Genomic DNA, 13,555 nt, shown 5'->3' with positions numbered 1-13,555 from the left:
AGCCAGTTCTATATCTCCTCCATCATCATGAGCTCTTATCTTATGCACCAGCCTTTTATGCAACACTTTATCAAATGCCCTTTTGGAAATTCACATTACATCTATTGGTTCCCTTTCATCCACCCTGCTTGTTATATTCCTCGGAAAGCTCTGGCAAGTTTATCAACGCAGTTTCCCATTCACAAAACCATATTGACTCTGCCTAATTTGTATTACATTTTCTAACTGTTACTAAATGAAGACAAGAAGTCAAAATCTTTTGTCTTGCACTTGTCAGGACTCTGACACAGGAAACAGACTTGAAGAACGGAACACCTGCACTGTTTATTGTGTAATAGTCCAGATAAAAAGACAAAAAGTTTTGTCTTCTGGTCGTCTTTAAGCAATGTTCGTATTCTACGCAACCAACACATATCCACTATGTCTGCAGCCACAATTAGCTGTGAGACATATGGTAACCAGCCAGATATTTACCCATTTTACTTGGTGCCATGAGACTTCATGGCTTCGGAGTCTGTTGGGCTCACACGCTGCTGACCATATACCACTGTGCCACCACCTTTGGAGAGTCTGTCTTGCTGGTGAGACAGGACATTCCCATGGATGGTGATGGAGATGCAGTATTCTTGGCCACAATTCCAATAACATAGATACTGTGCAGACAAAACTACCATATTGCAATTGAAACTTCTACAAATCAGATTGCAACCATTGAACATTGATATTAATCAAGATATTTAATAGCCATCCAACTACATTAAGAATCTTTCACATTTAATCCCAGGTGGCCTGGTTGGACAACGGCTGTCAGAACACCCAGACGTTCGTAAACTGGGGTTCACAGGATCAACTCCAATTGGTAAACAGATCATGAAAAGGTGAGTTGAAAAACCAGTTTTTCAGGATGTTCGACAGGACATTTGGCAATTCACCAATAACTAGATAAATCTTTGGTTGTTGAGCATGACCTACAGTTACTGTGACCCTGACTTTTTTTGAGAGCAACAATCGTAGATGAAATAGCAGTTGTAGACAGAAAAATAAAGACATAGAAAAGAAAATAGAGAGGATTTCAGATCTGAATATGAGAAATAAACAAAACATTTTGCAAAGACAGAACTGGGTTGAAAAAAAGGACCCTATAAATTGAACAGCTCAGAACATTGCATAAGATAAAGAACGGCCTTTTTCATCCTTCACTCTTTCTTGTGCCTTTCTGATCATGGTGACAGACAGATCTTCCCTCTGACAAAAGATAAAGTTAAATCTGGGTCACAGACAGAAGGTGTAGCTCAAGAAGACATCTGAGGTAGGTTGGTAAAGAAACCACATGGTGCTGAGAAATCTAAGGGATGTAGGTGGAAAGTTTAGGAAGGCAGCTTTTGCTGATACTGGAACTGCAGGGCATCTGTGCTCATTCGAAAATGTGCATGCATAAGGTTCCAGGCCCTGCAGTTGTTGCAACATGCATAAAGTCCACACTGCACATGTACAGTCAAGAAGGCACAACAAAGCGTCTTTTTTTTCCTCAGGTGGCTCAGAAATTTGGCAAGTCCGTAAGGACTCTCACTAACTTCTACAGATGCACCATTGAAAGCATATTGTCTGGGTGCATAATGGCCTGGTATGGCACCTGCTTTGCCCAGGACCGCAGGAAACTACAGAAGACGGTGTGCACAGCCCAGACCATCACAGAAGCCAACCTCCTATTCATGGACTCCATTTACATAGCTCCCAGCAGCAGAAAGACTGCCAACATCATCAAAGACCCATCACACCCTGGTAGTGATCTCCTACAACCTTTTCCATCAGGCAGGAGATACAGAAGCCTGAACACATGCACAAGCAGGTTCAGGAACAGCTTCTTCCCAGCCATTATTAGACTGATGAAAGGATTCTCTAGTCTCAAATAATGCTGATCTTGCTAACGATGATCTGGTGCACGTCCTGTGCAATGTAACCTGTATGCCTCTAACTCTTTTTGATCTGTACATCCCTGCTTATTATGATCTGCCTGTACTGCTTGTGAACAAAGCTTTTCACTGTACTTCGGTACATGTGACAATTAATCAGTCAATCAAAGAACAGTCACAGCATTGAAGCAGGAATCAGATGGGGCTGGGAGGTGGGTGGGGTGGTTGGCAGAAGACAGAAATTGGGGTTGGAAAGAAGGGAGAATAAACAGGAAGGCCCCCTCCCCTCCCTAGAAATAAGATAAATAAGTAAATCTCAGATATCATAATATAGGAGGCAGGTTCAAATACTGGAGGATGCAGTCGATGATCCATCAGCAAGAAAGGCTTGTTAGGGGAATGTGTAGGGTTAAAACAGATTTAAGGATTTCTCTCTTTTTTTTAACCTACAATACCCCATACACAGAGAGGAATATCTGAGACAGAGTCATACTCTTTCATCCTTAACTTATAGAAATTAGTCTTCTGTCATCCAGTCAATATTCTGTCATGTTTTGCAAAAATGATAGCATTTATATTTATTACATGAGAGCATATATGCATAGATCTTTGATACAGCTTGACCTCTCCATAGTCAAAATGGAATTGAAACTGCTTTCATATGCGATCGACTCCTGAAAAAAGCAAGGTTATAATGACAATTGTTAAATGAGATATGAATGACTGATAATAATGATTGATGTTTTAACATCTGTTTGACAGCTGTGCTGTGAGTAATCTGAAAAAGGTCTCTTTGGAACTGGGTGGGAAATCTCCACTCATCATCTTCAATGACTGTGACCTTGACAAGGCTGTAAGAATGGTGAGTGTTACCTGAGACATCTTTGTGTTTCCAACTCTGCAGTCAGTCTTTCAATAAATGAAAACTGACCACAATTCTTGTTCAATGAATACAGCAATTCCTTTTCTTATATGTATTTGTTGATCTTTCTCCTGCAGGGTATGGGAGCAGTATATTTCAATAAGGGGGAAAACTGCATTGCTGCTGGTCGTTTGTTTGTTGAAGAATCTGTTCATGATGAATTTGTTCGACGAGTGGTAAATTATCATGGAGTCCTTCTTGTTTAATGTTCTTCAGCCTTAAAGAGAAAATGTGCATTATTTATGTATGGTGATCCTATAATTTATTTCCCATGCTATTATATAGGTTGAAGAAATTAAGAAGATGAAAATTGGTGATCCTTTAGACAGGTCAACAGATCATGGACCACAAAACCATAAAGCTCATCTGGAAAAACTGCTGGAATACTGTGAAATTGGAGTGAAGGAAGGAGCGACGCTGGTATATGGGGGAAAGTCTATTTTGCAACCTGGTAATGAAGTCTTTCATTTTATAGAAATGGATTGATAAAGCAACCAAAAGTGTTTTTGCAATACAATTGAGCAGTATCTATTGATCTTGTTTTTATACTTACTTGAAGACAGGAACAGGGGATGTTATTTGAAAGACAGGAGGGATTTAATGATGATAGAATACAACAATGTCGAGCATGTGTACAGTCCTGCCAAAGGAACAGATTTACCCATTCAGACCCATGAGCCTGTTCCACTGTTCAGTGAGATGATGGCTCACCCGATGCCCAACTTTGTATATCTACCTTCACCCATTATCCCTTCCGATAACAAAGTTCCATCAATCTTGGACACTTAATTGAGTTTCAGTAGTTTCATGGAAGAGACTCTTAAACTTCTATCTTTTTTCACAGAATTTCAAAATTCTATTCCTGAAATGTCTGGTTCTAATTTTTGGACTGTTGCCTGGTCAAAGACAACTCAACCAGTGGAAATAATTTCTCTCTATCCATCCTATCCATTTCCCTTAACAGCTTTAAAGCTTTAATCAAATCACTTGTTTGCCTTCTAAATTCCAGGGAATATAACCCTAGTTAGTGTGTAATCACTCCATTCACTTTAACCTTCTCCAGGTATCATTCTGGTCAGACTCCTGAGGCCAAAATATCCTCTCTAAGGTGTGATGCCTAGGGTTGGTCACAGTGACTGCTGGTGAGCCCTAACCAAAGCTTTATTTTTTCTGAAGCTAAGCATGTATTCTAGTCCTCTAAACTTATAGGCAGACATTCTGTTAGGTTTTTGATTAATGATCTGATTTAATAAATCCTTACTGTTTCTAGCTGTAACCGTTTAGGAGCTACCCTGATCTATCCTGCATTCACTTGCCACAGTTTTGCCTTTTCACTTAACCTATCAATATCTCTTTGTGACTTAGTTACCTATCTTTGCATCAACAACAATGTGAATTTTTGAATACCAAAATCTAAATAATTAATGAATGCAGTGAATAATTGATGGACGACATAAGTCACATCCTCAGGTTTTGGAGTAGATTTGTAGCTCGGGTTGTGGGTGTTGAGGTTGGTTGGCTCGCTTGTTGGCTGGTTTGTTCCGCAGACGTTTCGTTACCGTGCTTGGTAACATTCTCAGTGCAGCTTCTGATGAAGAGTCGGTGTGTTTTCCCGCCTGGCTTTTGAACTCTGGGGTCCGTTGCGATGGATTGCCTCACTTCTGGGTTTCCTCCGTAGTGGAATGTATATGGGGTCGAGTTCAATGTGTTTATTAATAGCCTGCTTCATGGAGTGCCATGCTTCCAGGAATTCTCGTGCTTGTCTCTGCCTAGCCTGTAACAGGATCTTGGTGTTGTCCCAGTCAAAGTCGTGGTTCTCCTTGTCCACATGGATTGAGATGAGTGAGTATTGGTCGTGTCTTTTTGTAGCCAGTTGGTGTTCATGTACTCTTGTTGTTAGTTTCCTTCCTGTTTGTCCAATGTAGTGTTTCTTGCAGCCTCTGCAGGGGATCTTGTAGATTACATTGGTCCTGTCCATGGTGGGAAATGGGTCTTGTCGTAGGGTTGATGTGCCACTCTGATGCCCAGTGGTCATAGAAGTCTTGTGGTGAGTTCTGATGTGTTCCTGATGTAGGGTAGTGTGTCGGGGCGTGTAGAATCTTTCTGATGCTGTTCCTGTAGGCATCTCCTGACCCAGTTCTTTGGATATCCATTATCCTTGAACACTTCGAAGAGGTATTCCTCCTCCTCTTGGTGTAGTTCCATGTTCTGCAGTGTGTTGTTGCCCTTTTAAATAGTGTTCGCACTATTGTTTGTGTGTGCTGGGATGGTTACTATTGACTTTGTAGACAACTAGGCAACAAAAAAATCCTATACACACTACAAAGACTTAAACAAACAGGACAGATCAACAAAGCAGACTTCTTAAGAATGAAACCCGAAGGAAACAACACACCCCGATTCTACGGCCTCCCTAAAGTGCACAAACCAGAAGTCCCCCTCAGACCAATAGTCTCACTACCAGGCACTCCATCGCACAGATTAGCCAGAGAACTACAAAGAAGACTGAAGCACCTAGTCAACAAATCACCCCACTCCATCCACTTAGCCCAAGAATTCCTCAACTCCATCAAAGACATAAAGATGGAGGACAAAGAGACCATGATATCGTTTGATGTCACCGCCCTATTCACGTCAATAGACATACCACTAGCAAGGGAAACAATGACAACACTACTTGAACAAGAACACGACCCCAGTGAAACCATCTCCAAAGACAACATGCTTAAACTACTGGACCTATGCCTGACCACTCACTTCACCTTCAATGGCCAAACATACGAGCAAATCAATGGGACACCCATGGGATCGCCTATCTCTGGACTCATAGCAGAAGCAGTGATGCAAAGACTGGAAAGGACTGCTCTTCCGCAAATCCAACCTAAACTATGGATACGCTACGTAGACGACACCTTTGTCATCATTAAAAAGGACCAAATTAGAAGAGACACACAAACTCATAAACAACACCCTCACCGGAATAAAATTCACCAGAGAGGAGGAGAAGAACAAACAACTACCCTTTCCTGGACGTCATTGGTAGATAGCAAGACAAATGGGGAACTGCAAACACCGAAAAGCCATACACACAGACCAGGTATTGAACTTCTAGTTGATCTGTTGGACAGGACCTAGCCTTTACAAATCTATGCTGGTTTTCTCTCATCAGTTGAATATTTTCAAAGTGTTCAGTTACCATATCTTTACTTATAAACTCTGACAATTTCCAGAGGGTAAATATTCAGATCAGTAATCAATAATTCCCTTTTCTTCTCTTATATATGCATAGCTTTTCAATCTAAAGGAACTGTTTCCAAATCATAAGAAACTTGGAATATTATAGTTTGGACGCCTGCGATGTTCTCACCTACTTCCTATATAAATTCTGGATAGAATCACATGGTTCTGCAAATTTGTCATTCTTTAGTGCTATGATTTTCTCCATCATTGTTACTGTGCTTAGGGTACTTCGGGTAACTCCCTGTCCGCTGATTTACTAATAGTTTTTTGGGACTTCTCGCATGATCACTGCTTACTCTATTGTAAATACTGATACCAAATGATTATTCAGCATGTCAGTCAATTCTGTAATATCATTGACAACATTATCGTTACCAGTTTCAGACTGCTGTTTTTTTTCTCTTGTAATTGTAAACACATTGTGTTGATTTTGATATTGTACATTTATTTTTATGCTTTTTTTTACTAGCTCTCATTATTCATTTTGTTCTTTATTCTTTGTATCCTTCCACAGTGAGTAGGTCAGTGGTGATGAACAGACTGGGTTAAGCCATTGAGTCCTATGACTTGGTAAAGGACATGGTGCAGTCTGTATTCTATGAATGTAGTTGAAAGATTCCTCTTAGTTTTCAGCCTTGACTCAGCAGCGGTTACTCTATTTCTGATGGTTATCTTTGTTCTAGGTTTCTTCATGGAACCGACAGTGTTCACTGATGTGGAGGATGACATGCTCATTGCCAAAGAGGAATCTTTTGGACCAGTGATGGTCATTTCTAAGTTTCGAGATGGGTGAGTTGAATGATGAAATGGAACTACTATCCTACCAAGTGAGTAGAAAGAGGCTATGGGCAGTATTGTGCTGCAAATTAAATGAAATGACTCAGCCATAGACAATGTTCCTCCAGTTTGGTGCAGGAAAATAGACAGCAAGACTCCGTCACCAACCTCAATCCATTACAATCTTTTCCATTCCAGCTCTAGAGGGACCTCCTTAAAAATACTTATTCAGGTCTTCTATGGCTGTTCCCATCATCTTCCCCTTCTGGGTATGTCCATTTCACTGTCACTGGAGGTGAAACAAGTGTACAGCCAGTGAAATCAAAATCAAATGAGCCTTTAATATAATAGTACAGCACAACACATTGTGACAATACATTTTACTGTCTCTCTCATGGCAGTGACTGATGGTGGTAATGGGTAGAGATTGCATGGGGGTGATGGGCAGTGACTGAGTAATTGGTGAGAAGCAACTGAGGGTGGGCAGGCAAACTGGAAACATCTCCTGTTCACAGTATATCAAAGGTGAGAACAGTTTCTACGAGAATTGAAGATTTCTTTGTATTTTGAGAGATTTTGTTTAAGGTTTCCTAATCTAGAATGGTGCAATACAGAAAGAGACCATTCAGGCTATCACACCTGGGCTGGCTCTTTGGAAAAGCTATCCTAGTTAGTCCCAAACTGCCAACTCTTCATGGAGTGGAGTTTTCCTTTGTTTTCAACCAACTCCCTTGTGAATGTTACCATTTAATCACTTGCATCAGCCCTTTGGTCAGCATGGCCATGTTATAAAAACTCGTGATTCTTTTGCTATCACTTCAAATCAATATATCTGGTTCTGTCACTGGAGACAGTTTATCATATTTATTCTATCAAACCTTTCAAGGCTTTGGACACCTCCCTTAAATTTCCTTTTAACCTTCTCTGCTACAACAAAAAGAAACTCCGCTCTTCTGGTCTCCCCACAGACCTGAAGACTATCCCTTGAACAATTCCATTAAATGTTCACTGTAACCTTTTCAAAGTTTTTCTTTTTTTGCAGAGATGCCAGCTAGACAATCCTGTATGTATGACATTCTAATATAAATGTACCACCTTGTCTTCAGGCACTTTCTGAATGGATTCTGTGTGTAGTCAGTTCAGCGTATGCAGTTGCAGTGACATCAGTAAGAACAGAACCCAGACTATGCATACAAGTCTGTGCTTTTGTGGCATTATAGGTAGTTAGTGTTGTGAATAAAATTCAAGGTATGTGACTCAACAAGAACCCAATCTTCTGGTATATATTACATGGACTGACATACAAAACTGAACAAAGTGCATTACTGTCCCTTTTTAAAGTGTAGTGCCCAAATTTAGTATGGACTAACCAATGTGTTAAGGTTTTGCCAACTTCCTTTCATTTCTATTCTCTGCTTCAATGAAACAAATGATTGGTATATTTTTTAACAGCCTTCTCAATGTGCTGAGTTCTGTATATACACATGCATGCGCTCATCCTTTCTTGCCACAAGCCTCTTTGTTTCTCTGCATCCCATCTAAAATTAGTTTCTCATTCATCGGACTAGAATAAATCAATTAACACTTATGGTAAATATTATCTGCTGTACGTCTGTCATTGTTAAGTCCTCACGACAATGATATGTCTACAGAGTCAGTTTGGGTTGAGGTCAGGAACAAGAAAGGAGCAGTCACTTTGTTGGGGGTTTTTTATAGACCCCCTAATGGTTGCAGAGAAGTGGAGGAGCGGATTGGGAGGCAGATACTGGAAAGGTGCAGAAGTCATAGGGTTGTAGTCATGGGTGACTTCAACTTTCCAAATATTAATTGGAAACTTTTTAGTTGTATTAGTTTAAATGGAGTGGATTTTGTCCAGTGCGTTCAGGAAGGATTCCTGACACAGTATGTATATAGACCAATATGAGGAGAGGCCACTTTGGATTTGGTGCTTGGCAATGAACCGGGCCAAGTGTTAGACCTGTTGGTGGGAGAGCATTTTGGCGGTAGCGATCATAACTGTGTTACTTTTACAATAGTCATGGAAAAGGATAGGTACAGACAGCAGGGTAAGGTTTATGAGCTAATAGGAACTGCAGATGCTGGAGAATCTGAGATAACAAGGTGTAGAGGTGGACGAACACAGCAGGCCAAGCAGCATCAGAGGAGCAGGAAGGCTGACGTTTCGAAAAAAAATTTTCTGAAGAAGGGTCTAGGCCCGAAACGTCCTTCCTGCTCCTCTGATGCTGCTTGGCCTGCTGTGTTCGTCCAGCTCTACACCTTGTTATCTCAGGGTAAGGTTTATAATTGGGGGAACGGTAATTATAATTCTGTTGGGCAAGAACTGGGTAACAAAAAATGGGAACACATGCTGTCAGGAAGAGCACTATAGAAATGTGGAGATTGTTTAAGGAATGCATACTGGTTGTGCTTGATATGTTTGTCCCTAGCAGGCAGGAAAGATGCGGTCGAGTGAGGGAGCCTTGGTTCTCGAGAGGTCAAACGACTGGTTAAGAGGAAGACTGATGCTTATATAAGGTTTAGGAAACAAGGATCAGAAAAGGCTCTAGAGGGATACAAGTTAGCCAGGAAGGAGCTGAAGAACGGGATTCGGAGAGCTCTAAGGGGGCATGAGAAAACCTTGGCAGATAGGATCAAGGAAAACTCCAAGGCTTTTTACACGTACGTGAGGAATAAGAGAATGACCAGAGAAAGGTTAGGGCCGATCAAGGATTGTAATGGGAATTTGTGCACGGAACCTAAAGAGATAGGAGAGGTCCTTAATGAATACTTTTCTTTGGTATTCACAACTGAGAGGGACCTAGTTGTAGGGGAGGACAGTGTGAAACAGGCTGGTAGACTAGAGGAGGTGGATGTTAGTAAGGAAGATGTACTGGGAATTTTGAGGAACTTGAAGATAGATAAGTCCCCCGGGCCTGATGTGATTTATCCAAGGATCCTATCGGAAGTGAGGGAAGAGATCGCAGGGCCATTGGCGACGATCTTTTTTGTCCTCACTGTCCATGGGTATAGTGCCAGAAGATTGGAGAGAGGCAAACGTCATTCCCTTGTTCAAAAAAGGAATAGGGATAACCCCGGAAATTACAGGCCAGTTAGTCTTATTTCAGTGGTGGGCAAATTATTGGAAAGGGCTCTGCGAGATAGGATTTATGATCACTTGGATAGGCACAGTTTGTTTCATGATAGTCAGCATGGATTTGTGAGGGGTAGATCATGCCTCACAAACCTTATTGAATTCTTTGAAGAGGTGACCAAACACGTGGATGAAGGTGGAGCAGTGGATGTGGTATACGTGGATTTAAATAAGGCGTTTGATAAGGTTCCCCATGGTAGGCTCAAGCGGAAAGTAAGGAGGCATGGGATAGGCGGAAATATGGCAGATTGGATTCAGACAAGGGTGGTAGTGGACGGAAAATATTCAACATGGTGCTCAGTTATGAGTGGTGTACCACAAGGATCTGTTCTGTGTCCTCTTCTATTTGTGATTTTTGTAAATGATTTTGGATGTAGGAGTGGAAGGGTGGATTAGTAAGTTCGTGGACGATACGAAAGTGGGTCGAGTTGTGGATAGTGCGGAGGGCTGTTCTGGTTACAAAGGGACTTTGATAGGATGCAGAGCTGGGCTGAGAAGTTGCAGGTGGAGTTTAACCCTGAAAAGTGTGAGATGATTCATTTTGGAAGGACAAACTTGAAAGCAGAATACAGGGTTAACGGAAAGATTCTTGGCAGTGTGGAAGAGCAGAGGGATCTTGGGGTTCATGTCCACAGTTCCCTGAAAGCTGCCACCCAGGTGGATAGAGTTGTTAAGAAGGCGTATGGTGTGTTAGCTTTCGTTAATAGAGGGATTGAGTTCAAGAGCCGTGAAGTTATGCTCCAGCTATACAAAACCCTGGTTCGGCCACATCTGGAGTATTGTGTCCAGTTCTGGTTGCCTCATTACAGGAAAGATGTGGAGACATTGGAAAAGGTGCAGAGGAGATTTACCAGGATGTTGCCTGGAATGGAGGGAAGGCCTTACGAGGAAGGTTGAGAGAGCTAGGGCTTTTCTCTTTAGAACGATGAAAGATGACAGGTGACTTGATAGAGATGTACAAAATGATCAGAGGTATAAATAGAGTGGACAGCCAGAGACTTTTTCCTAGGGTGGAAGTAGCTATTAACAGGGGGCATAGTTTTAAAGTGAGTGAAGATAGATATAGGGGAGATGTCAGAGGTAGGTTCTTTACTCAGAGAGTGATAGGGGCGTGGAATGCATTGCCGGAGAGGGTAGTGGAGTCAGCCTCATTAGGGGCATTTAAGCGGCCATTAGATAGGCAAATGGATGATAGTATAAGGTAGGGGTGGAGGTTAGATAGACCTTGGGTTTAGGGTAGAAGTTCGGCCCAACATCGTGGGCCGAAGGGCCTGTACTGTGCTGTACTGTTCTATGTTCTATGTTCTAAGTCCTCACTATTCCCTTCTGTATTTGCAAAATTTACATTTTCTCATCTATAAGCTTTGGAATTATGCTCCCCATACCCAAGTCTGCATCAGTAGCAGTTGCCCATATATCCACTCCTACAATGAGAGGAACTGTGTAATTTCCTTTAATTTGGGAAAACAACAATTACCATTACTCACTCAGAAAAAGCAAAAGAAATTGGAGCAGGAGTAGGACTGTTAGCCTCTTAACTCTACTCTACTATTCTAGATAATGGCTGGTCTGATCATTGCCTTACTTTCCTGCCCGCCTGCCATAACCCTCAGTTATATAATTATAGAATCTCTACAGTGCAGGAAAAAGCCATTCAGTCCATTGATTCTGTGCCAAACGTCCGAAGAGCATCCCACCCGTATCCTATTCCCATAACCACGCGTTTACTATGGCTAATCCACTTAACCTGCGTATCCCTGGACAATGTGGGGCAATTTAGCATGGCCACTTAATCTGCACATCTTTGGACTGTGGGAGGAAACTGGAGCATCTGGTGGAAACCCATGCAGACATTGGGGAAAATGTGCAAGTTCCACAGTCACTCAAGGCTGGAATCAAACCCAGGTCCCTGGTGCTATGAGGCACCAGTGCTAATCACAGATCCCACTGTGCCATCTGTCCCCTTCGTTTTTTTAACTTAACCTATTTTTAATAATCAACCTGTTCATTGACTGGAATAGGTGGAACTCGGTCCAGGTGTGGAGACACTACCACTGCACCACAAGAGGGCCATCCCCAGTCTCCTCCTTGATCAAACTAGGAAATTAGCATCAGATGATGTTCCTCCCTTGAGTACCGCCAAATTTCCAAACTCCTCCTCTTCATCAGTTTCCATCCTGTCCAATTTCTATTGTTCGCTTCTCCTTCACTGCTGCAGAGGGAATATCTTCTTTAAAGCAGTTGGAATCAAGGTGCTGACTCATCACCTTACCCATACTCTTCACATCCACAAGATTGTCTTTTTGGTCTGTAGTCATTCCTGCTTTTAGCATCTTTTTTATATGGTCATTTGTTTATTTGAAAAAAAACCTTCTGGAATCAGATTTATATTTCTTAGTAATCTATTCGCATTCATTGCTTTTGACCCTCTCACTTCCTTTTTCTGTTCCCTCCTAATGCACTTTCTCTTATAAACCTGTCATTTAATCCAAGCATTTTTCTACTATGCTTTATATTTGAAGAAATATTTAAGTGGTTATGAGATGAAACGTATATTCCAGTGTGAAGCACTGATTTTACTCTCTTTATATTGGTTTCAGAGATGTTGATGGAGTGTTGCATCGGGCAAATAATACTGAATTTGGCTTAGCGTCAGGGGTTTTCACACAGGACATTGGAAAAGCAATGTATGTGAGCGATGGACTTGATGCTGGAACTGTATTTATCAACACATACAATAAAACTGATGTTGCAGCTCCCTTTGGAGGTTTCAAACAGTCTGGATTTGGGAAAGATCTGGGTAAGTTTAGACTTTGTTCAGAAACACAGCCTGCATTGATCGTGACGTTTTCTATTGGCAGTATACTGTTGCAGCATTCACTCTGTGACCAAGCACTCAAGTGTGTTATATTGAATTCCAGGACTCAGTTTCACTGAGTGCATGGGAGTTCCTTCTGGGGGATTGACCCTGTGGTTTTGCTGATTATTTTTTTGGATATTGAACTATGATGGAGCTCCATTGAGTTTGATTTGCTTTTACTCAACATTCTAGATGTCTGTTCAGCTTGTAAACAATCGCACAACAGCTTGGCAGGGTCCCACTTTGGAAATTCGCTCAATCATTATGACACATGGACAGGAGCAGACCATTCAGCCCCTCGGTCCTGTTCTACTGTTTGATGAGATCATTGTTGTTCTGATAAATTTTTGTATGATTTCCCATTTGCAGAGCAGAAACAGGCAACTAGTAACAAACTTGACTAATTGGACAACCAACCCAAGAATCAGATAAGACAACAATATCTACCATGTACTGTAACTTGTGCATAAGTGATATATTGGGCCTGATTTTAATCCATTCAAACATATCCATCTACACAGAGTTAAAATTGGGTCTATTACATCTGCAAGTTATGATCCTGATGCAGACTTTCAGTGGAAAAGAAATGGACAGCCAACTCGCACAATCATACCACCTGGTAAAGTATGAGTGTCGACACTTCACATAATGTGTGGAAGATGTTATAGAATCCCTACAGTGTGGAAACAGGC

The 13,555-nt window shown here is 41.5% G+C and overlaps 1 protein-coding gene across 1 annotated transcript in view; it reads left to right on the top strand.

The window, feature by feature from the left end:
• aldh1l2 (aldehyde dehydrogenase 1 family, member L2) overlaps window positions 1–13,555 on the top strand; it is a 103,988-nt gene that overhangs the window by 84,380 nt on the left and 6,053 nt on the right. Inside the window, exons 17-22 of the mRNA XM_048610072.1 lie at window positions 785–878; window positions 2,676–2,775; window positions 2,913–3,011; window positions 3,121–3,286; window positions 6,759–6,864; window positions 12,604–12,803. Coding sequence (XP_048466029.1) covers window positions 785–878; window positions 2,676–2,775; window positions 2,913–3,011; window positions 3,121–3,286; window positions 6,759–6,864; window positions 12,604–12,803 — 765 coding nt within the window. The remainder of the gene's footprint in view (window positions 1–784; window positions 879–2,675; window positions 2,776–2,912; window positions 3,012–3,120; window positions 3,287–6,758; window positions 6,865–12,603; window positions 12,804–13,555) is intronic.

This window comes from Rhincodon typus, chromosome 22 (assembly GCF_021869965.1).
Source record: "Rhincodon typus isolate 14 chromosome 22, sRhiTyp1.1, whole genome shotgun sequence".
Lineage (NCBI taxonomy): Eukaryota > Metazoa > Chordata > Chondrichthyes > Orectolobiformes > Rhincodontidae > Rhincodon > Rhincodon typus.
This window is presented reverse-complemented; position numbering and strand designations above follow the sequence as displayed.